General features: G+C 34.4%; 3 protein-coding genes across 5 annotated transcripts; 2 read left to right on the forward strand and 1 right to left on the reverse strand.

Moving 5' to 3' along the window:
• Positions 1-5,500: 5,500 nt before the first annotated feature.
• Positions 5,501-8,766, forward strand: LOC131011752 (maltose excess protein 1-like, chloroplastic). 2 transcript variants are annotated; one of them, XM_057939587.1, is made up of 10 exons: positions 5,501-5,785; positions 6,384-6,744; positions 6,840-7,010; positions 7,091-7,381; positions 7,471-7,560; positions 7,689-7,790; positions 7,890-8,008; positions 8,079-8,141; positions 8,231-8,292; positions 8,370-8,766. In XM_057939587.1, exons 2-10 carry the CDS (start codon positions 6,508-6,510, stop codon positions 8,450-8,452), a joined length of 1,218 nt encoding a protein of 405 aa, XP_057795570.1. In that variant the 5' UTR covers positions 5,501-5,785; positions 6,384-6,507; the 3' UTR covers positions 8,453-8,766. The 2 variants fall into 2 exon arrangements, with proteins under 2 accessions (XP_057795570.1, XP_057795571.1); XM_057939588.1 differs by having other exon boundaries at positions 5,541-5,785; positions 6,384-6,711.
• A 4,258-nt stretch (positions 8,767-13,024) lies between these two features.
• LOC131011754 (alcohol dehydrogenase 3) lies at positions 13,025-15,328 on the forward strand. Of its 2 annotated transcripts, XM_057939590.1 has the most exons (9): positions 13,025-13,309; positions 13,486-13,622; positions 13,707-13,753; positions 13,847-14,172; positions 14,251-14,333; positions 14,431-14,506; positions 14,603-14,760; positions 14,837-14,998; positions 15,071-15,328. In XM_057939590.1, exons 1-9 carry the CDS (start codon positions 13,273-13,275, stop codon positions 15,182-15,184), a joined length of 1,140 nt encoding a protein of 379 aa, XP_057795573.1. In that variant the 5' UTR covers positions 13,025-13,272; the 3' UTR covers positions 15,185-15,328. The 2 variants fall into 2 exon arrangements, with proteins under 2 accessions (XP_057795573.1, XP_057795572.1); XM_057939589.1 differs by having other exon boundaries at positions 13,102-13,309; positions 14,837-15,328.
• Positions 15,329-16,334: 1,006 nt separating this feature from the next.
• LOC131011755 (putative transcription elongation factor SPT5 homolog 1) lies at positions 16,335-23,935 on the reverse strand. Its single transcript, XM_057939591.1, is given in 23 exon segments — positions 16,335-16,945; positions 17,168-17,268; positions 17,376-17,519; positions 17,605-17,722; positions 17,801-17,855; positions 18,253-18,331; positions 18,424-18,518; positions 18,603-18,648; positions 18,745-18,900; positions 19,139-19,241; positions 19,333-19,476; positions 19,558-19,710; positions 19,792-19,840; positions 19,926-20,023; positions 20,105-20,260; positions 20,372-20,729; positions 20,817-20,887; positions 21,165-21,248; positions 21,343-21,501; positions 21,629-21,697; positions 21,699-21,776; positions 21,897-22,129; positions 23,341-23,935. Coding segments are annotated over 23 exon segments (3,123 nt in total). The 5' UTR covers positions 23,669-23,935; the 3' UTR covers positions 16,335-16,699.
• Positions 23,936-24,783: the final 848 nt, after the last annotated feature.

Here is a 24,783-nt window from a genome sequence, read left to right on the forward strand (position 1 = left end):
TTTTAATTTTTTAATTAATTTTTTATTATTTTAGTTTTATTTTTTATTTTATTAATTTCAATTGAATGAATTTTATTTTCAATTTTGTAATGTATTTTGTAGCCAATCGTATACACTTTGGTATACTTCCTAGTGGGTCACCCATCTTGATAGTGCTCTAGTACAAGCACGATTAACTTTAAAGTTTCTTTCGAGTAATTACCAGTGTAGAAAAGGCATACAATTGTTATAAATAGTACCTATAAATTCATTTAAATTGACTTTCAATATACAATTTCATCTATGCATAACCTTAAAATATGTCGACATGTATAACTAAAACTTGTTAATTTTTAATAATGATCGATTTCAAATTAACTATAAATTTTAAAATAAACAAAAAAAATTAATATTATTAAATTACAAAAATAATCGTTTTAAAATTAAAAAATACAAAAAAAAGAAAAAAAACAAAAATAAAAATAAATTTATTTTTAAAATAAATAGAAAAATAAAAAGTATTTTTAAAAAAATATACATAAATATATAATTAACGACTGAAATAATAAAAATATATTATTTCAATTAAAAATTATTATAAAAATATTTATATAATTAAAAATTTATAAAAAATATTAATTAACGATGAATTAACGACGAGAATAATAAAAATAAATTAACTTTAAATTAAATATTAATTAACGATAGATTTACGACGAAAATAATAAAAATAATTTAATTCTAAATTAAAATATTAATTAATGACGGATTAACTGTAACATTCCACATTTTATTATTATTATTATTATTATTATTATTATTATTATTATTATTATTATTATTATTATTATTATTATTATTATTATTATTTATGATTTTATGATTTATTAAAATTCGATAAAATAGTCTCTTTATATTTTATTCTTGATTTTATGTGTAGGGGATTTCAGGAAGTTCGAAATTGCGCCTAGATCAGATTTTTATTATTGAGTTGATAATAAATATTTACGTATTATTTTTATTTGGGCCTTAGGATGTATTAATTTGTTGTATTTAAAATATTGGGCTTAAGTATGTGTTAGCGGGCTAGGTATAAGATTTATTTAACTTATCTGAGGTAATTAGTTAGATATTATTTAAGTTAAGATATGTTATTTATTTTATTTTATTTTATTTTTTTTAGGCCCTTACATGGTATTATGTATTTATGTGATTAGGTGCGGCGCAATTAGGATCTCTATCCCCGAGTTAAGCATTAATCAAGTTTACTACCAAGGATTTGAGGTGGGTAAAAATAAAGAAAATTCATTTATTTCAAGTTTAAATTCCGCAAGAAAATGTTTTGAGTTATTTATTGAGAAAGTTATTTTATGTCCAACGTGTTTACATATGCTATGATTTATGAATGAAATTATGATGTGAGCATATAGCAATATGCCAAGTTTATGTTTCCTGTGCACAGTTGAAGTGATATGTCCCATGTGTTCATACTTCCTTAAGTGTTGTATTGAAATGTGGTTGAAGTTATGTCCCATATTTCCTCTCTTGTTATTTGAGCAAGTTGTTGATTTATGGTTGAAGTTATGATTTTATATTTCATATGCTATGTTTCACGTTTGGACAAAGTAAAAGTTAGTTATGAATTCCCCCTCACTGAGTATATTTAAAATACTCACCCCACTTTGTTTAAAACCTTTTCAGGCAAGGAGCAAGGAGATGCGTGATGGATGTGTGTGGTGCTTAGGATATTTTAATCATGCTTTCTATAGTATTATTAAAGACTCTTTGTTGGCTAAGAAAAATTTAGGATTTGAAGTTTAGTTTATTTTGATGGTAAAGTTTAAGAGTTTCTAGTGAATCATATTTGACTTTCTTATATAATGTTAGGTACTTTGATAAATTAGTGTTATGTTTTCTGTCTAGTGTGTATGGTATTTTCCTAAAAATGATATTTGGTCGATTTACTTTCGATTATTAGGTTCTCTACATGGTTTTGAAATTAGATTAATTGAGTTTGTCAATATTTTTACGAAAATACTATATTATATTTAATTAGATCAAAGTTTATATTTAGGGTGTTACATTAACGACAGAAATAATAAAAATAACATTAACTTTAAATTAAAATACTCCAGTTAACGATGGATTAACGACGGAACTAAATTCCGTCGTTAATATGTCGTTAAAGTCGCATTTTTAACTACAGATCCGTTTCCGTTGTTAATTTCATCTTTAACTGTGAGTTTTTTTGTAGTGTTACCGCTTAACTAACACATGCATAAGAATTCGAATATTCTTAATTTCAATTCAACGCGTCTCCTTGCATTTGCTCTTCATTACTCATAATAGCTTATAAACAAATAAAGAAGCAATGCAAACTCAAATTTAATATATGCCACATAAATAAATACACCAACACAAGTTATATGTGACTCAATAAAGTATCATGTAGCTCGAGCTTGATTTTTCTAAATTTTTGACTCGAAAGTGCTTGATATAATTGGGTTGAATGGAACTTATGACATAGTGATATAGAGATACTTCGAAATCAAGTTAAAAATAAAAAAATAAAAGGAGAAGAAGCAATAAAGTATATTATGTTTACAATATATTAATATTTTAAAGGGTTAATTTGTTTTAAATTCACAAACTTTATACATTTTTTAATTTTTTCCAAAACAAAATACTCCCTCCGTCCCATGAATTTTAACACGTACGTATTTCTTTTGAGCCGTCCCACGAATCTTGACACATTTCTAAATAAGGTAATAATTATTACCTTCTCTCTCCTACTTTATCACTTTTATATTTTATTAACTATACACTTAAAACACTAATCTACAACTCCTTAATTCTCGTGTCGAAAGCAAACGTGTCAAGATTCGTGGGACGGAGGGAGTATGTTCTAAACTCACAAACTTTTCAAACTTTCTCACAAAAGTCAATTCCAATGAAATTGAAACCGACGTGACGTCAGATTGTGCTGACGTGGATATCTTAAAAGTTTAATTTGATTTAAATTTATAAACTTTTCGATTTTCCCAAACTAAATGCAAATTATAAAAATTCCATTAAATTAAAAAAAAATACAATTCCATTAAAATTAACTCTCCAGAATTCTAAATAAATTAAAAAAAAATCCAATTCCATTAAAATTAACTCTCCAGAATTCTAAACAAATGAAAACGGGACATTGGTCAACAATTACTATTTCAAACTACTATACAAACATCCGTAAACATCACAATTATATTTTACTCCCTCCGTCCCACGAATCTTGACACGTTTTTTTTTTTGGACCGTCCCACGAATCTTGACACATTTCCAAATAAGGTAATAATTATTACATTCTCTTTCATAATTTATTACTTTTATTACATTCTATTTCCTACTTTATCACTTTTATAATTTATTAATTACACACTTAAAACACTAATTTACAACTCTTTAATTCCCGTGCCGAAACCAAACGTGTCAAGATTCGTGGGACGGATGGAGTATCAATTTGTGAATTTAATTGATAAATTAAATCCTAAACAAACAAAATTTGTGAATTTAATTGATAAATTAAATCCTAAACAAACAAATTGAAATTCCGAATTGTTTTGGCATTTTCTTTGGACGTGATTGAGGGAATTCTCTGAAATCAAACTATTATATTTTTATTTGTTTTGAAAAAATCGAAAAATGTGTAAAGTTTGTGAATTTAAAACAAATTAACACTATTTTAAAGTTGCATAATGGATCAAATGAGAATTGTAAACATACAGAAATAAAGAGACAATCGAAAATCTCACATTTAAAATAGCATTAATTTGATGGACTTTCAGAAAACAAAATAGCATTTCATGTGCAAAAAAATCCTATCACATTTACAATACGGTCAATACCAACCGCCCGTGCCGTAACACTACTGATTTAGATGCCACTGAAAATCTCACAAATAGATCATTATTTTAATTTTCTTGCGATCGTTATCAATATTATTAATAATATCTAAAAATATCTTTAACCAACACATAAGTCTGCAATTTATCATTTTATGATTACAGAAAATTCTCTAGAAAATACTACTCCCTCGGTTCCACTTCAAATGCCCCAAAAAAATTAAGCAAGAAGATTAAGAAATACTATGTGATAAAGGTATAAAGTGGTGGTACCACTTACTTAAGAAGACCTAATTTGTTTCTAAATTTGAATTGAGTCATTTGAAATGGGACAACCCAAAATAAAAATTGGGTCATTTGAAGTGGAATGAAGTAAATAATTAAATAAATTTCGCTATGAGCATGAAAATGAAATTTGAGAACGATATATGTGTAGAGTGACAACTGACAACTATATCAAAGGAATAAATGAGGGCATCTAAAATTAAAATCAATGGATGATTGAAAAGCCCTAGCTTATGTTGGAACAAACACTTGTGACAACACACACCTTCTTTCTACATCGTATTGCAGTTTCATATTTTTATCTCAGTATATTTTTTTATGTGCATGTGTTGGCTAAGCGGTAAGGGATTAATGGCTAAGGCCAAAGGTCTTGAATTCAAGTCTCCTGTGGTGCGGCTATTTAATTTCTTTATCTAATATTGTAAATTTATCAAAAAAAAAATTCTCAATATTTTTTTCAATATGTTATTGATATCTTCTTGGGGCAAAGTTGATATTTATATATTATATACTAGAGTAACACTTATGAAATGCATAAATAATACACATAACATTTATAATTTTAACGGGTCAAGATACATTAAATTATATTCATATTCAAATTCAATAAATACATATTTATAATTTTATTGATGCACGTTTGGTTTGAAATGTAATAGTATCGAATGCATGTTGAATCTTGACCCAATAGACAATCTGACACAAGACTCTCATAATAAATTATTAGTCAGAAAATTAGTAGAGTATATTTTTTCTCATTAATTACAACAGTTATATCTTATGTTGCTTTAATATGTATTTACTTATTTATTGCATGTATGATGTCAAAACAAGAAAATAGAAGTATAATTTTGTTTCATGGGAGTGATTATGACATGTGAATGGAATCATTAGCCTCTAATTTTCTCGAGAAATCTATGGTTTTTGTCCACATTGTAATCCCATTTGCCATCGTGTCCCAAAAACATTTGCTGCCGTCATTTCCGATCCCTCCAAATTTAACTTCTAGCGCCAGATATTCGGACGTCGGTACTAAAAAAACATGACATCCCTATTGAAAAATCTTAGTATTATTATAGAAAAATGAAAAATCGGATTCGCCACTTAGAAAGTTAATTTTGTCCCAAAAATTGGAGTATATAAATTTTAATTCTATGTGTCATGTAAATAAGATGCCTATTAATTTAACCTCGATTTATATGTACTACATTAACTTACAATTTACAAGTGAGAAATAAACTACACTTGAACAGATTAGATGCAGTGTTACAAACTCGGGACTTATAATGAAATTGAAATCTGAAATGTCTGATCTCATAAATACACAAATTATTTGGAATTTGGATGTGTATATATGTATGTTGTATTTTGGTGTAAGTGGAAATGAAGTTATTGTGATGAATCCCAATGAGATTTTTTGCGGTACCAAACCGTTTGTTCCCTCCTTTATTAACACCCCATATGCTCCTCCCCACTCTCACCGGATCGGATTTTTACCATTTCAAGAAGCAATTGAATTGACCTTTTCACTCCTACTAAACACACACTCATTTTGGGTTCACAAATTTGAAGGTTAAGCAAATCGATTCTTGATTTTCCGCTACTTCACAGCTCTGTTGCAGCTTCTTGCACTGGTAAGTTCAGGCTCAGTTATGTGTGTTTTGTTTTAGACCTTTCTGTTAAAATGCCCAGATGAAGTGTGATGAGTTCTTGAAATTTAGAGTAAAGATTGGTTTTTTATGTTTACTACAATGAGAAGATAGCTGCAGTGTGCGAGATTTCAGTGATCAGAGTAATAAAATGACTCTGTATGGTGATTTTTTGGCATAAATAATAGAATTGGATGCTAAAATCGTGCAATTTTTATTTGTAAATGTATATGAATACAATTAGACAAAGCAACCTTACACAGAATTGTTCCTTGAATAATTGAAATTTTTAGATAATAAAATCTGTCCAAAGATTTCCCCATTGCTATTTGTGATTACTCCAGTTTTACTAAATATGATGTTTAGAACAGATGATAGTTGCCAATTAGCGTAATGATGTGGAAATTTATTGCAAACATTAAACTTATCTGTTGGAATTCGAGGTGCTGTATTCCTCCTTTAATGCCAATATTCGTTTAGGCGTATGTATGCTTCGTTTTCGTCCAATTCAGAACCATTTTTACAGGCAAATTAATGCATTTTCTACAGCAGTAACATTATTCTTGATTTTGTTTTTGTTCAGTGTTTAGGTCAGAAGTAGAGTGTGTAGCATCATTCCATCTCCATCACGGCATGTTTAAGGATATCGCCAATTCTTTGGTAGATATGAACAGGGAGATGTGATTTCTTCAACTATTTTGCTTACAATGGCGGATTCATTATTGCTCAAGTATAAGGTAAAGCTGCAGACTTATGGACAACCTCACTCTTGTCCCAAAACCCCTAATCCGGAGTTATTTTCGCGTGATCAACTGCATTTTCGAGGAGACATAAACTATGAACTACACTTGAAGAAGAGGATCATTTCACGCCAATCCATCACTTGCTCTAGGCTCAAACCAGTCTCTGCTGTAAGCTCAGACGGTGCACATTCCATAAGCCGGGTATTTTTTTAGTGTAGAAAATCTATACATTTTTGTCTCAGAGATCCGGCTCTTTGCTTCCAATTCTTGCTGAGTAATGATTGTGATGAACTTAGGAGCCACTGCAAGTGAAACACAAGAACTTTGAGGAATGGGACTCATTAACAGCAAAATTCGCTGGAGCTGCAAATCTACCGTTTCTCTTATTGCAGTTGCCTCAGATCATACTCAATTATCGGAATCTGATGGCAGGGAATCGATCTGCACTTTTGGCTGTTCCATGGCTGGTGAGAGATTCGTATGCCTTTTTTACTATTTTCAAGAAGCGATCCTAACAAGTGTTATATTTCATCACTTTTGTTTGTAGGGTATGCTTACTGGATTGCTCGGGAATCTTTCTTTGCTCTCATATTTTATCAAGAAGGGGGAAACTGAAGCAGTGGCGATCCAGATGCTAGGAGTCGTATCCATATATGTGGTCATCTTGCAGCTAGCTATGGCTGAAGCTATGCCTCTTTCTCATTTTGTTGTCACTTCGATAGTGACTGCAACCGGTGTCGTTTTAAACTTGATGAAACACTTCAATTTGCTTAGTACTGGAATCTGGAAATCTTGGGAAGAATTCATTACCATAGCAGGACTATCGGCACTTCCACAAGTAAGGAAACTAGCTTGCTTACTTATGCTCACCTGCATAGGATAAATAGTATTTGATCTTTTGGGTGGTGTTAACGATGTTATGTGCAGGTCATGTGGTCGACTTTCATCCCATTCGTTCCAAATACTGTCTTGCCAGGCATCATTGCCCTTTTGACTGCAGTGCTTGCCGTTTCTATGGTAAGCATGATATGCTTAGTGTTTATCAATCATCAAAATCTCCAAGAAATTTAGTTGATTTAGATTGACTACTCAAGATATTTATGTGAATAGTTCTCAAGGATATTAAGCATCGTCTTACTTTTTAGGCGCGCATGGGAAAACTCTCGAAGAAAGGTATAAACATTCTTGGATCAGTCTCTGGATGGACAGCCACTCTTCTCTTTATGTGGATGCCTGTTGCACAGATGGTTATATTTCTTCTTCCAAGATACATACACATATATATTCAATTTAATTTCCTTGTGACTCTAAGGAGTTAAGAGAGCTGCTTCTTCCTCCTTTTTTAGTGGACAAATCTTCTGAATCCTGAAAACGTGAAAGGTCTGTCAGCTGTGACGATGTTGCTGGCCATGATTGGCAACGGGCTGCTAATCCCACGAGCATTGCTTACTCGAGATCTAATGTGGTATGTTACAGTCACTTGCATTCATTCTCATCATCAACTGAGCCTCCAAAGTGACTAATCTCTCTGGCAGGTTCACTGGTTCGACTTGGGCGTGTGTTTTCTACGGATGGGGGAACCTCGTCTGCCTATACTGGTAAACACGACACAACGATATGTGACCTTATGGATTTGTAGCAGTTTTTTTCCTATGGTTGAACTTATAAATTCCCTATATCGTTCCAGCTTCAATAGTATCAGCTGGGAGTTCTTCTTGGCTTCAACTCTTGGCTTTCTTGCTTGGATAGGTACGTTTATGTTCTCATTTAATTTGTGTACATATATATTATAGTCTAAATTTCTCATATATTTTGTGTTTCTACAGGAATCACTTTCTGGAGAGATGCACAAGTCCATGGACATCCCTCATCCTTCACTTCTTTGAAGGATCTCATTTTTGGACATTGACCCCTTTTTCCATCTCTGTATTTGCTGCTGTGTGTCGAGGCTGTCGACGACGCAGAATATATGCTCATTAACAGAGCTACCAAATTATGTATTTACAGCAAAGTAAATGAGGTAGAAGACATCTGCAGTTTACTTGCTGTATGATTTAGTTGGGTAGATTGATTGCATGGGATGGGAGATCTTCTAATGTAAACTTTTCCTATGTGCTTACTACTTAGTACTTACTAGTATAATTTCTAAATTTTTTATGAGCAAATTGGAATAAACCACGCACAATTTTTTGCAGCAATAAAGAGATTTTCTTTTGTTGCTCAGTTTATTCATTCGGAAGAATGCCCGAATATAGGATTAGGATTCTTTGTTCCACAATTTCCAGTGTCTCACTCTTTTCCTCTACATGATTAATGAATCATAATTATTATTTAGAGGCCGTCTTGAGTACAATTGAATCGTACAATCGGGTTGCATCCGCACTTAAACCCTGATCTGCATTTTGATCTGAATCTGCATCCTCACCCTAATCATGTAAATAACACTATTTTAAGTGCGAGTCAACCTGATTGTACGGTACATCCGGTTGTACCCAAGTTTTTGTGTAATATTTATTACTACTAAAAATTGAAGTCTAAAAAATTATATACCTTTTTTTTAGAATTATAAGAGGTATCTGTTATACAATCAAATAAGCAACCTACACGTAGACGGGACCTCTGCACACACAAAGGTGGAAAAATTATCCGCACGTAGGCGGGACCATTACCTACACAAGAGTGAAAAAATTACCAACACGCAGACGAGATTGATCTTAAGATCTCTCACAAAAGAGAGTCTTTGGTATCTCAATTTTGCCACTTGAACTAGGCCTCATTGGCAAAAATTATATACCTTAATTACGGAACAATAATAATTAATTATTAACTAAATTTTGTAAGATAAATGCTAAAAATAATTAAATGTCCTAATTTAATATAAACAACCCTAACTAAGACTTGAAAAATTAAATCAAAACAAATGAAACTGAAATTGAAGAAAAAATAAATAAAAATGGTGGGATATGTGGTACTAAAAAAAGTGGGATCTATGATCTTCAAATGTGAAATACAAATTGATCCTCTTTTGCAATATTATGCAATAGCTCATGTTACATCTGTGGATGATATGTCAAGAAAATTTATAAATCTAACAAATATTGCGTTGTGAGATGTCCACTCTTTCGTGTTTGTAATCAGTTATAATCTATAAAAAAGGGGGAAAAAAGAAAGAAAAAAGAAAGAAAGAAAGAAATTAGAAAATGGAAACCAACAATATCATATATTCTTACCACAGCTACTAAGATCTATTGCTCACATCAAATGACATTAATGGATTATCCTATCATTTAGAAGTTAGAATCATATTCTTACCGCAGATACTAAATCAAGAGAGACCCAATTGTAATGTTTTTTCTAAATAAAAAAAGGCAAACTAAAGAAAGACCAGAGTCTTTCTATATTGTGATAAAGATATTTACTCTTTTACTCAATAATTACAACAGCATATTATACACAGAAAGTAATCATCCTCAAAGTTACGAGCACATTGAAGAAGATATAAAGATAAAAACACATATCCAAATATTCGCACGAATTTTGGCAATTTTTAGCTTAATTCATTACAAGTTTTCAACTTAATTAGTTATGGCTTGGCTTTAGCTATGAGTTGCAAATCTGGCCAATTTGGAAAGTTGGGTCATATCCTAGTAAAAGGAATATAATTACAAAGTGTTTGGTTAGCTAAGCTTATTTTAAAAACTTTAGAAGCTCCAACTATGTATAAAATATTTCAAGAGTGTATAAAATATAATGTCTAAAAAATTTAAAGTTAGCTAGAGAAAGAATTGTGAGTCAAAGAGAAAAAATTATAGTTGGAAAAAATCATTAAAGAGAAATAAAATAGTAACGATATATTCTCTTCGTCCCATGAATTTTGACACGTTTTTCTTTCTAGGCCATCCCACGAATATTGACACATTTTCAAATAAGGTAATAATTATTATTTTCTCTTTCTTACTTTATCACTTTTATTACATTATATCTCTTATTTTATCAGTTTTATACTTTATTAACTACACATTTAAAACATTAATCTACAACTCCTTAATTCCCGTGTCGAAACTAAACGTGTCAAGATTCATGGGACGGAGGGAGTATATTGAAAGTAACAAATCATTGCATTATTATTTTTGTTAGTTGATTGGTACTTATAAAATTATGCAAAACAAAAAAAAAGAGGCGATGAACTTATTTTTTGAAAAAATATATAAATTATATTTTCACAACTAAATTATTTAAAAGCTTATCTTACCAAATATTTTGTTAATTTAAAAGTTCGTAAAACACAATTGGTCCAAATTGGCCAAAAATCATGTGACAACAGAGAGATTATCGCACAGTTGTGTTTAACTAAAATAGTAAATTCGCAGAAATAGTTATTTAGAATTTGATTGTGATATAAGAATATGTGCAGTGGAAAAATGAATATGGTTACCGACTTAAGATGGTGGGTCCCACAGATTTGGTAAAACGACAGTCAACGGGCAGCATATATTTGATGGTGGTTTGAGTTTAGGCAGTAACGAGAAACCACTGAAATGGTTTATGGCAACTGGTTTTGCATTTGCATTTGCATGGCCCCACCATTTCCATTGTGTTTGTCTTCCCATTTTTTATCAACAACACTCTCTCACTTTTCACTTTTTCTTTTGCACATTCTATTTTAACTCATTTTATTTACTTTGAATTCACAGTCACAATGCTTAAATTCACGTGTACACTATTGAATTGATATTTGATATATATCAGCGTTAAGATATAGTATAAGCTCAATCCCTATCAAAAGAAAAAAATGTGTATGCTCAATATCTTTGGAAGATCAAATATTTTTTCTTATGTTAATTCAGACATTTCTATTCAAATATATAATCAGTGATTTGTATTTATTGCATAAATATAAGACTTCCAAAAAGAATAAAGAATAACAGAATTTGCTGAATTAAAATTTTATTGGATGGAAAAAAAGGAAAAAGAAACCAAAAAATCCCTAGATAGCACAAGGAAGCATGAGATCAATAGAATTTGAGACCGTCGTAACATGAGATCTGAAAAACGACAAACTCAATTCAATGGGTAACGAGTATTTTTCTTAAAAATGGTCTGGATTTTTTGTTCCATATTTTTTTATATCACCATGTTCTATAATTAATTTCAATTATTTTAATAATATTTATTGTAAAAATGAAAATTATTATTAAATACTAATCTTGATAATTGATATTTTTGTTAAAAATTAAAGCTTAAAATACCCTAATTTTAGAATAATCCATTTTAATAATCTATTACTATATTAATTAAAAAAAGTTCAAATAAATGTTAAAAAATAATCATGAATCCTAATTGAATTGGTTAACTTTAATTAATGACAGTAAAATTATATGAAAATTGAAGCGAAAAAAGGACCTGAGCACCCAAAAGTGGGATGGATCATCTCAAGTGTGTTTGAAAATGTTACTATAACAAAAGATTTTGAAAAGGAAAAGTTGTAAAAAAGAAAAATAGAAGTTGCATCTAAGGTTAAGTTTCGTTACAGGAGAAATTAATTGAGATTATATTTAATTGTGAGGTTCTTGAAAGTTTAGGAAGTATCTCAAGTTAATTGTGAGGTTCTTCAAAGTTTAGGAAGTATCTCAAGGTTTCATAGTCACTTAGAGCACTTGTATCGAGCATGGGTCATCGCCGGCTCGAGTCAATTGATGCAGGTCAGGAAGACTCGAGGTGCGACTCATGTTTAAGCGTTTGTTTCATCCGGTACACGCATTTGAATTGAATGTTTTTTTTTTTTTTGAAAAAATCACCCCCAACGGATAAAAAAATGGCTAGTTCAACCATTTTTTTTATTTTTTTTTTCTTTTCTCCGTCTATATATACCCCATTTTCTGCTACACTATTTCTACATCATTTTCTCTATCTTTTTTTTCTTCATTTCTCCTTCCTCTCTCATTTTTCCACATAGTAAAATGACTTAGCTCTTCTCTTTTTCTCCATCCGATGGGGAGACGGAGAGAATTGCGAAAATAATTGTCAATATGCAAAAGGTTTTGCATAAAATTTCATGAACTAAGCACCCGAAATAGCTCTCTCGAGTCTCGATGAGGGGCTTGTGTAATGCAATCGTGAGCTGCTATCAACGACTTCTTCAAGATTATTTCAATGATGACTTAGTGTATAGCCCCATCTTTTTCAAACGTCATTTTCGGATGTAGAAGGAGATTTTTTTGTGCATCTTCGGATGTAGAAGGAGATTTTTTTGTGCATCGTTGATGGTTCTCAATGCTCCTAACTTAGTCTTGTACTAATTATCAAGACTTTTATACTTAAGAAATGAAAAGAAAATGATGGAAGCATTTTATGTGAGGGCCCGTTACAAAGAAAAATTAATAATAGTAATAATCCCATTGGGGATTAAAAATTAAAACAAGAAGCCAAAAGTTGAAACAAACGGCAAAAACCAGACCACTAACCCAACCAATACTAGGAACGAAACATGGGATTCGATTTTAGCCTACTGTATTCTTTCTCTCCAAATGAAATTTTAATAAAATTAAGTCAATGGGAAAAATTCATTCGTCTACGCAGGCTTCAACTTCTTGTATAAATAGCCCCCTCACTGCATAGCAGCCTCTCATCAAACAACACAAACACTAAGCAAAACCTCATCTTCAATTTCTACTTTACTAAGCAATTAAAATTACTCTCACAACTTCGATCAAGAAACATTTATCTGAGATGTCGGCCACTGCGGGTCAAGTCATCAAGTGTAAAGGTATGATCTTTGCTCTTTCATTTCTTCATCCATCACAAAATAAATCAGATGTAAAGATGCGAGCTTTGATGCTTTTCAAGTATAAATTTTGTGTTTTTGGCTTCAAGAAACTATAATGAACTAAAGGGCCGTGTATTTATTTAATTCAATACATTTGTGTATGTGTGTGTGTGAAGCTGCTGTTGCATGGGAGGCCGGAAAGCCTCTGGTGATTGAAGAGGTGGAGGTGGCGCCGCCGCAGAAAATGGAAGTCCGGATTAAGATTCTCTACACCTCACTTTGCCACACCGATGTCTACTTCTGGGAAGCCAAGGTAACTCAGATTCAACCACCCTCTCTCTCGTTCTCTCGTTCTCTCTCTCTCTCTCTCATATGTTGTTGAGTAATATTATTTCAGGCTCAAGATTCAGTCTTTCCCCGCATTCTGGGACATGAAGCATCAGGGTATGTCCAAATTCCTAATCAGTTGTTGATCTTGATAATTTCTTGAATTTGGAAGCAACTTTTTTTGACTGAAAGTAAAAATGGTGTTTGTAGGATTGTGGAGAGCGTGGGAGAGGGCGTGACGGAGGTGGCGGCGGGCGATCACGTGCTCCCCGTGTTCACCGGAGAATGCGGCGAATGTGCTCACTGCAAATCCACGGAGAGCAACATGTGCAGCCTCCTGAGGATCAACACAGAGAGGGGAGTGATGATCGGTGATCAGAAATCAAGATTCTCCATCAATGGGAAGCCTATTTACCATTTTCTTGGCACATCCACATTTAGTGAGTACACTGTGCTTCACGTTGGCTGCGTCGCCAAGATCAACCCTCTCGCCCCTCTCGACAAAGTTTGTGTTCTCAGCTGCGGAATCTCCACAGGTATGTGTTTTGCTTCAATCTTGATGCACAATGTGAAGAGATGAAGTGATTTTTGCAATTAATTTCTTGTGTTTTTAGGCCTTGGTGCTACGTTGAATGTTGCCAAACCATTTAAGGGCTCCTCAGTTGCTGTTTTTGGACTCGGAGCAGTTGGCCTTGGTGTATGTTTTCTGAGTTTTTTATTAAAATTGACTTCTAATGAGCCTTTAAAAGGGAGGAAAATGCCAAAAATTTGACATCTTTTTTGTGATTTTTTAGGCTGCAGAAGGAGCAAGACTGGCTGGTGCTTCGAGAGTGATTGGCGTGGACTTGAACACTGCTAGGTTTGAAGAAGGTGTGCTAGTGCTATTGCTACCATATATGTTAAGCTGCAATTAATGTTGCTGAAAATGAAGTGTAATTTAATCTAATAAGCTCAACATTTGTGCAGCAAAAAAATTTGGTGTGACTGAGTTTGTGAACCCAAAAGACTACAGCAAGCCAGTCCAAGAGGTGATAGCTGAGATGACTGACGGAGGGGTGGATCGGAGCGTTGAGTGCACCGGAAACATCAACGCCATGATCTCAGCGTTTGAATGTGTTCATGATGTGAGTTGTTTATACATATGTCCAAGTCCAACACCCTTTGATTTATATGATGATATGATTAATGTAATGCTATTAGGGATGGGGAGTGGCTGTTCTTGTTGGCGTGCCTCACAAGGACGCTGTGTTCAAGACTCATCCGGTCAACTTCTTGAACGAGAGGACTCTTAAAGGAACCTTCTTCGGCAACTACAAACCTCGCTCTGATCTTCCATCAGTTGTCGAGATGTACATGAACAAGGTTCGTCTTCAATCTTCAATCTTCAATCTTCAATCATCACTCAGTGTGAATATATGGCTTTTGTTGGTGCAGGAACTGGAAGTGGAGAAGTTCATAACACACACGGTGCCGTTTGCAGAGATCAACAAGGCGTTTGAGCTGATGCTCAAAGGGGAGGGGCTTCGTTGTGTTATTCGAATGGAGTGATCACACTACTCATACAACTTCCATCTTTAAATATTGTTGCCTATCTTCATTATCTATGTATCTTTGTTTTTCTCTCTTGCTGGGCTTGTATCATGTGGATAATAACATAAATAATATTTCCAGATTGATGATGCTGTTTTTCTACCTTTTTTGTCTGATATGTTCAAGTTTCAATGTAACAATATTCGATCTAACATATACAAATTCCGTGTAAAGATAAACAAGAGCTCGCATTTCGATAATAGCTGTGGCAACCACGATTGATACAACTGTAAGGAGGTGGGAAAGATAATGTGTAATTTTACTTTTTACTTTTTATTCATATAAAGGTAAATAAATACTGGTATATGTTTTTCAATACAAATAGCGAGTTTCATATATTTTTATAAAGGTAGGTATAATTTATTTTTACTATATCAAATCAGATACTCATTTATGCATACTTTTTCTTTTTTATACGTCTACAAATCCATACACACTTTATTTTTGGACGCTATCTCACACATGATTTTCATAATTTAACTTGCACTATTTACCCACAATCTACTTAACAATATCCTTAGGGCATGTTTGATATTGGCTAATACACTGTATTAACTAATTTAGTATAGATCAATCTAGTGTTTGGTATTATTTAGTATGTGAAATCTTTTCTCTATTATAAATACTTCAAACAACTTTTTATTAAAACATGTGCCTTGTTCAACTATATATATTTCTGAAAGATGGAGAGAATATTTTTTTTACCATTGACCCTTAACATAAATATAACCAATATTATCATCTCCATCTAAAAATGCCAATATTGTTAGGTGATACTCAAGTTAAAACAATTAGATAGGTGATACTCGAATTAAAACAATTAGGTTGAAATTATTGAATATCACATTTTAAATAGAAAGAAAGTAAACCAAATCCTATGATATATAATTGATGATTTTCATTGGTCGCCCAAATCTAAAATATATACTAGAACAAATTTTAGTCAGTTCTCCACCCAACATCCCTGGTATTTTCTTCTCATTCAAACAACGTTGGACAGTCAGCTAACAGGGGCATTAATTTTGGAAGGCCATCCCAATTAAATTCTAATAATGATTATGAAATCGTAATTGAATGGAGCACCCTAACTTTTCGAATATAAAGCAGATAGCACTTCAAAATGTTGACGACCTAAGTAAGCTACGAAATGAAATGTGAGACAATGTACACAACAATTTATACAATTGAGCATTCAGCTTAGAGAAAAGATAATTCTATACTAGACTAGTAAGTAGTAAATCATAAATATACAGCAGCTCCATTTAGGTAAATGATTCACAAAGCAAATGACTACACAAAACTTGTCAGCTCCCCTATTCTTTCCTATGTGTAGCAGTCGCACATATATATACCTAGGAAAAAGGCGTTTCTTCATTTCTTGCCCATCTTCGATTTCAACTTGCGACAGAAACAACTCAAATATCGTTGCCATCTGCCAAAACCTTGAGCTCAGGTGACCACCGGCTTCATTTTTCAAGCTTGAACTAGTTTTGCCAATAATACCATATCTAAGATCTTGACGTCTAGTGTGTCGTCAACCTTCACAATTCCATCAGTGCCATCAATACCAATTAGCTTCCCAGTGGCCCCACGGTGGACACCTCCCATGATCTTAATCTTGTCTGCCTTCCTTGGTGGCACTACGTCAATTTCGTTGGGAAGGGCAGTGACCACATCACCATTACCACTTGATCCAAGAGCTATCTTAGACGAGCCATCCTAGAAGATAACAGAAACAGAACCATCAGTAAACACAAGCAGGCAAACAAACAAACAGAAGATATTTAGCATCTTTTGTGTCATTTTTTTTGTCGTGACCCATGTACAAGTGAAGGAATATTATCATGTCCTCGTGCAGATGTCAACTATACATATATTCCGGAGATAACAAAATCTAAGAATGCATAGCTAATGCAAGCTAAATAATGAAAGAATAGATACCGGAAGCACTTCTCGAATAACTCCTGGAGTAGTGTCTTCACCAGGCCTACGAACATTGACCAAAATATCAGGCAGGAACCAAGGCCCTTCATTGTCTGCACCTGCAATCAAGCAGTTCCATAAATTGTAACATAAAACACAATTACAAAAACTTAATAAATAAGCAAAAACTTATGCATGAGAGAGAGAGAGAGAGATAACAACAGACCTACAACAGGTGACATCATATCCAAGCCACCACTTCCAGGTGTCATCGGTTGCCCACCAGGTGTCCCTGGTAAATATGCAGAACTTGGTGTCATAGGAGGTTGCCCACCAGGAGTAGAGGGCAAGTATGGACTTGGAGCATTTGCTGAAAAATGAGAACAATTTCAAGTCAAAATAGAAGTCCTACAAATGTGTATGATTGTAAAATGATGAGAGTAATATTGAATCACCATAAGCAGATCCGCTATCTCTTGGTGTGCCTGCCTCATTGTAATTGTTACTTGGGGTATTTGTCCAACCAGAACCAGGTGTAGGTGCTTCGTATGCTCGTGAAGGTGGACTTCCTGGCTGATAATATTAAAGAATTATTACACCATGAGAGAGTAGCAAGTGGGATTGAGAGAACATTAAAATGCACCAAGATACCTGATATTGGGGACTAGTGCCCCAAGAACCAGGATTTCCATCTTCCCAATTGTCCCTGACATTTCACCATTCCAGTTCCATTAACATCAAATTGAGAGCAAGGACAATTCAAATTATTAAGCAAGTAGATGAAAACTTTGCATGTATAATTTCCTTGAAAGACCATACTCATTTTAAAGCATAAGCCCAAATCTTTTTAATCAGGGTTTACACAGGTTATAGCAAGCCCAACATACAGTTTCAGATTTTCCAATAGAGCATACCATTAGCTAAAAAGCTTTAATCAAGGTTTAGACTCCACAATAGATTTAGATTTCCAATAAGATGCATTACTAAAACCCTCATGAGAGAAAACAATTCTTATTTCTTGATGGGAGCAATAAAACTAGTTGCATTCCAAACTTCACAAATGAATACTTTGATATAGATGCATCTTCTTTCAGGAAGAGTACCTTGGTGGACTCATCGGTGTATAAGGATTCCATGCTCGGTCACGCATAGGTGTCCTCATACCATCATGGTAAGGAGTTACTGCACAAGAATTACAAAGAGCAGAAGACATCAGCTGACAACCACACTAAAGTTGCAATAAGGACCAAAAAATGAACTATCATATAACATACCTCCAGAGTCCCTCATAGGGGTCATATAGGGATGCAGAGGAGTGCGAGAAGGATGCATTGGGGTCTCACTGCCCATACCATATCTGGTAGTTTCCCTGGTGAGAGAGCAAATCCAAGTTTAAAATCTAAGGACCTAAAAAATTCAAAGATCTACAAAATCCAAAGCGTTCCACACTTACCTGAATGGCGTAACATTGACATTATCTGAAATATGACTACGATCAACTGCAAAAGGCCAAGGTCACCATCAAGCACTATGATGTAAAGTAAAAAAAAAGAAAAAAGGTCAGAGGAAAACCATTTTCCAAAAGGGAAACTTGCCTGCAACAACCTTCATCTGCGATTCTAATTCAATGCGAACTGTGGAACCTTTGACATCTTTAACACGTCCCTTGCAACCTTTATAATGTCCAAGGCGAATTTTCACAGTGGCTCCAATTAAAGCATCATGACCTCTTCCACCTCCTCTTCCTCCAACTGTGCAATCAAAATTATCAACTCATGAGAAGTGTGGAATAAACTTTATCACGAAAACTGTGGCCTAAATAAATAAGTGACCATCAACAGGAAAAGACTTAACACGTGAAAAATGTGATTTTGAGACAACCACGTTGATTTTATCAGCTTTGCACCTTAAAAGTACCACGGGTGATAATCACAACACAGGAAAGCCGACAGAGTCTGATAGTTTAACATTTATGCAAAGATTACTTACAATTGTTATAACCACTATGACCACCTCTAGGTGGTCTCATGGGAGAGGGGGGGACACGTTGTGGAGTTCTCAGCTGGGAAAATCTTGATGTCAAGGAATTACCCTGCATAAAGGCATTGTCAAATAGATGCAACCAAGCAAATGAGCAAACAGCATGTCAAAAGGAAACTTGAGAAGACTGTTAAGATCCATACATTCCTTTCACCATTTGCCCGTGATCCACCAACCATCATACAAGACTCAGATTTTACGCAAATAAAGCCAGCATGTTCGAGGTGATGTCGATCATAAATAAACAGAACTCCTTTGTAGATATGTTCAACTGGACCTTGTTTTCCCTGGAATGTAGCAAAACAGTTCAGGAGTAAGAAAAATCAAACATCCTCAAGTAACAATAAATTAAGTTGAAGACGACGTACCCTACACGGACCATCAAGAATTTTAACAACGTCTTTCACAGACAGTGTATTCTTGAACCTATCTTTAGCAAAAATCTTCTTGTCCACCTTGTATTTAATCTCTCTTAACCTCACGAGAGCAACATCAGGTCTCTCTGGAACACCCTTAAGAACCTGAATTGCAGCCAATACAAGTTAGGAACAATGAACCAATAGTTTTCAGTTTTCACTAACTTCTTGTTTTGGGAGATTCACCTGAAAAGCTTCACTCTCCACTCGTATAATCACACCAAAACTATTATCACTGCACAAAATTATTCTCAATGAGCGAAACCTAGAAAGGGAAGTACGAAAAAATGAAACTGTGAAACAATAAATACAAAACTTACTCGAGCAGCACAAGGTCATGAAGCTCATAATCACCAATCCTAGTTACACCGGACGTTACTTCAGAGCTCTCCACAACATTGTCCGCAAAGACACGGATCTACAGAAGGAGCAAAAAGTTGACATCAGCACATCATCAAACAAAAATAAACTTATAATAGAAAAGATAGTGGCGTAGTACAAGCTCCTTTGTTGTGTCTGAGACTAAGTTCACTACATGGCCTTCAACTGAAACCACCATGCCAGTTGCACCCTCTGTAGCACCAGACACGACCTTTACATGATTTCCAGGTTCAAAGTACTTGCAAAGCTCTTTGTCGCTAATAGCAAGAGTTTTCTGAAAATTAACAGGTGGAACATGGTAAATTTCTTTTTGATAATTGCCATGATCCACATCCAGATATGGAATTTGAGTTATTGCATGAATGGAAATATTAAATTTACTTACCGGAAGGCCCTTTTCATTTGGTTTAATATGCACAGTATCTTCCTCGACTTTCTCCACCCATCCTTTCAAGTTTCTAAGATCTCCCTTGACAACTATAACCCTATCCCCCTTCATAAAATGACCTTTCTTTCTGTTTGCAAAGAGTGTGGACAAACTTGACATGTCCCCATCCCCAGTTTCACCAGGTTGCCTAAATTTTTCGAGTTCATCAAAGGTTGGTTGCACATTCTGAGTGCTGAGTGATTTTAACGAGACATTTTTATACAAGAAACCTTCCTTGAACATCATCCCTTCAATTTTTTCAAAATAATCACCAGTAGCTGGATCTCGTCTTCGTTCCACTCGTATATGCAGCTCTCTGAAAGTAAGAAGTTAAATGACATTACAAAAGTGTAAATGGAATTGGGGATGAAATAAATGGAAGAAAAGAACTTAACAGCTGTACCTAGCTTCATCAATATTCATAAACCGCGCAGGGGGAGTAAATGCCTTTTTCTTGGGGACTTCCCTCCCTTCCTGAAATCAGGTCAACATGCTTGTTACCATAAAGGTCATTAGTAAAACCTATTTGTTAATAATTTTCTGACAATTGTTATTTAAGACTTGATATTTATATCACCAACATGTGCAATGGTTTCAGTTGCAAGGAGAAAAAAAATAACCTCTTAAATATTTGACAAAAAGCCAAGGGAAATTCTCTAATTTACATAGAAGAATAGAATAAAGGAAAACCTTAAGTCAATTTTGCACAGTCACACAATAATGAAATCCAACTGCAAATTCAGATACATACCAACTTGTTAGACAAGGCTTGCAAATCAATCCTAGGAATTACTTTCACTGTTGCTCTCTGCCGAACGTTGTCCACATCAACAACCTTGCATTTTAGAAAGCAAAGTCTCACATATATGCTAAGAAACAAGAGAAAAATGGCATATAAAGGAAACAAAGATTCCAACAACAATATATACCTTCGCAAGATCCCCTTTATAAGTACCAATCTTCATTCTGACCCAGGTATCCCTAGAAATATCAATTGCTTTGCTTTCAACCGACAGAACATCTGTCATCTCCTTGATAGGGACTAGCATTATTTTACCCGAAAATATATTACGCATACCCTTAATAGCCTGCAGTGGACCAGGCAAAAAAAAGTCTCATTTAACATCCAAACTAGAACAACTGGAATAATTTAAGATCACAAACTCAAGACTTCTACAGAGACAAAAGAGAGAGAAATGAATTTAGCTGATATACCTCCTTCACGTGTGCCTCTTTATCTGCCTCTATGTATATATAATTTTTTAGATGATCTAGTGCTACGGACAGATCTGATTTGCAATTCAGGTCCTCTATCAATGCACTTCTGCATAAGGCAAACCGCCACCTCTCTTTCACGGCCAATCTGCAGGAGCACAAGGTAAATCAAATTAGACAATAAAGATATAATGGAACACAGATTGCCTTTTCTAACTTTTTTTTTTTTTACTAAATCCAGATATAATGGAGCCTCCCATTATCATACCGCACATTTCACCATCCATAATTTGGGATCCCTGACAGAAGGCAGTAGAGCTTGCTGTTCAACATCTGTTGCCTCCTCGTCATATTCAACATTAAGGCTCCTTGCATATCTTTCCTGAATTCTTCTCTCAATCTCCTCAACATCTTCTTGCTCATCCTCGCGTGAAAGCAGCGGACGACGATGGATTCGTCTATCATCCTCATCAGGTATATCAGCTCCCGGATCAATGAAATCTGTATATCCATGCAGATGATAATAACTTCAGCAAGAAAAATGATGGGAAAAAAAATACACATGGTAGGATTTCAAATAAACTAGTAAGAGAAGTGATAAAAATCCTAAGGGATTAATTAAAACACAAGAAATTTTTATGAGACTTCCAGTTCCAAGTCAAATTTACAAGTGTTGATCACAATTCACAAAGTGTGAGGACAAATGCTCAGAGAAGTACAGCACAGAGAAAGTTGAGAAATTATGAAGGATACTCGCAGCACAAAGGAACAACTATGTCCAGAGAATAACCCAATAATGTGATCAAATTCTTATTCATATGAAGCTTGAGAAAGTGAAATATCTATTCTCCTAATTATACTATGTTACTCTACATAGAAAAAGACAATAATCTAATATCATATAGCTTTATCATACGTGTTGTAGCAAGACTAAACCCAACACGCCATCATTTAAATATGAGATTAAATACCAATCTCATAGGGTTCTAACTATCAAGCATTTCAATAACTTAATATTGCTACATATGGTATGCATTATCAGATGTCCCGACACAAGTGCCAAGAGCCTCAACACAAAGATATAGAAAACAATATGCAGATACAGTGAAGCTTTAATGAGAAAGAACCTAAAAATCACAAGAAGAAAGACAGTAAAACTAGCACAGGATCTACTCGTTTCCTACAATAAAATTAAGGGCCCCAAATTTTAGGAAATTGAATAGACGTAAAAGCAAAAATCCAACTATCAAGCAATTCAGTCCTAAATAGTCAAAGCACTCCGCATTCACAAAACCTGCACTCTGAAATTGTAAATACCAGAAAATTATAACGCATGCTATTAGATGACAAGAAATTGAAAGGGACAAAAATTGAACGTTTCAGACTGTGAAAGGCTGCATTTTGTTGTTGGTTGTTCGGCTATTCAAATCAAATCACTTTTGCCGTTTATGTTACGTATTCATGATACGAATAGGCATAGTCCTATCTCCTCGGAGAGCGAATTACATATCCCAGTGTTAGTTCGTAAAATTACGCACAAAGATGGAACAAAAACCCTACTTCCCAAAGTTCACTCCTGTTCTTGGCCAAGCAACCTCTCTCCTTAATTTTCCAATTTCCAGCCACAATTGGTAGATTAACAAAGAGACAAAAACGAAATTAACAATGAACTCTATCCCTACGCAAAAAAATAAAGGAAGAATCATACTAACCGTCATCCCCTTCCTCTTCCTCCTCTTCCTCATCGGTATCAACCTGCGCCTCCAAATCAAAAAAATTCGAGGCCGCCTTCCTTTGGCGCTTCCCTCCTCCTCCTCTGCTGCCGCCACCGCCATAATCCTCATCGTCGTCGTCCTCTTCCTCCTGGTCTTCCTCCTGGTCTTCATCCGCATCGTCGTCGATGAAATCTGATCTACCCCGCTTCCGTTTGACCTTCCCCCCGTCGTTGTAGTCGTCGGCCTCATCATCCTCTTCATCAACGGCGTCATACTCCTCCTCGTCTTCGCCGTCGTCCTCGTATTCGTCTCTCCGGCGCGGCATCGCGATTGGCAATTGAGCGAGGATTGAAAGCTTGTGATTGAATGGAATTTGATTTGGAGAGAGTGGGGGTGTGAGATATATAAGTTTTCGAGAGAGGTTGATGAACTGTGTGAGAGAAAAAAAGCCCTAGAAACAGGCACAGCGTAGATGAGAGATAAAAATGACAATTTCGCAGACGAGGCCTATATTCATTTTTTCAGAATACTGGAGTAACATTTTAATTCCGGATGGACCGCGATTCCATATTTGGATATCCCACTCCATCATTTCTTAAAACTAATTACCTTTATGGCTTTCTCTCTATTTATAAACTACTTCTAAACTTTACTACTTCCTCCATCTAAGAATGACAATCGGGTACGACGGATACGGATAGTGACTATCCATACTCATACTCACGAACTAAATGGATAATAGTTTTTAACCACGAAACTATCCATGGATATGGAATGGGATCCAAACCCGCTACCCGCGGATATCCCGCTACCCGTCGGGTATCCACGAACCCGCTATCCGGCGGGTATCCGTCACCCGCTATTCGCTATCCGTCGGATACTCACGAAACAAAATTTAAATATAAATTTACAACAAATTTAATAGAAAAAAAAAAATCAATACAAATAACATAGTTCAAATCCATATGTTGAAATCCACTAAGAACAATGTTTAAATTCAAATTCATCAACTAAAATATAAAATCCAACAAAATTCTATAATTGCTCAACAAAATTCAAATTTAAATTAAACTATTAGAATTTGGGCCTTAGTTAAGTTTCTATTTGGCCTATTTTCAGATACAATATGCTAGCCCATAATCTCAAAATATATATTCAAAACCCATATTTTATGAAATTTTTTGTGGATATTTGACGGGTAATTCACGGATAATTGGCGGGTAATTGGCGGGTATTTTCGCGGGTTAACGGGTTTCGCAGGTATGGATAGTAAGTATCCAAACCCATACACACGAACTAAATGGATAGTGAATTGCAACCACGAAACTATCCTGTGGATATCAAATGCTATCCAAACTCACCCTAATAGGTTCGGGTTTTCGCGGATATCCGTTACCCGCGGGTAGATTGCCATCCCTACCTCCGTCCCACGAATCGTGA

The sequence above is a fragment of the Salvia miltiorrhiza genome, chromosome 2 (genome assembly GCF_028751815.1).
Source record: "Salvia miltiorrhiza cultivar Shanhuang (shh) chromosome 2, IMPLAD_Smil_shh, whole genome shotgun sequence".
Lineage (NCBI taxonomy): Eukaryota > Viridiplantae > Streptophyta > Magnoliopsida > Lamiales > Lamiaceae > Salvia > Salvia miltiorrhiza.

Bases quoted from the DNA above. Each gene is read 5' to 3' on its own strand.
- LOC131011752 (XM_057939587.1), top strand. From the start codon at position 6,508: ATGGCGGATTCATTATTGCTCAAGTATAAGGTAAAGCTGCAGACTTAT. The intron at 6,745-6,839 runs GTATTTTTTTAG...TGATGAACTTAG, and splicing joins GTGCACATTCCATAAGCCGG to GAGCCACTGCAAGTGAAACA. The intron at 7,011-7,090 runs GTGAGAGATTCG...TTTTGTTTGTAG, and splicing joins TTTTGGCTGTTCCATGGCTG to GGTATGCTTACTGGATTGCT.
- LOC131011754 (XM_057939589.1), top strand. From the start codon at position 13,273: ATGTCGGCCACTGCGGGTCAAGTCATCAAGTGTAAAG. The intron at 13,310-13,485 runs GTATGATCTTTG...GTGTGTGTGAAG, and splicing joins TCAAGTCATCAAGTGTAAAG to CTGCTGTTGCATGGGAGGCC. The intron at 14,761-14,836 runs GTGAGTTGTTTA...TAATGCTATTAG, and splicing joins CGTTTGAATGTGTTCATGAT to GGATGGGGAGTGGCTGTTCT.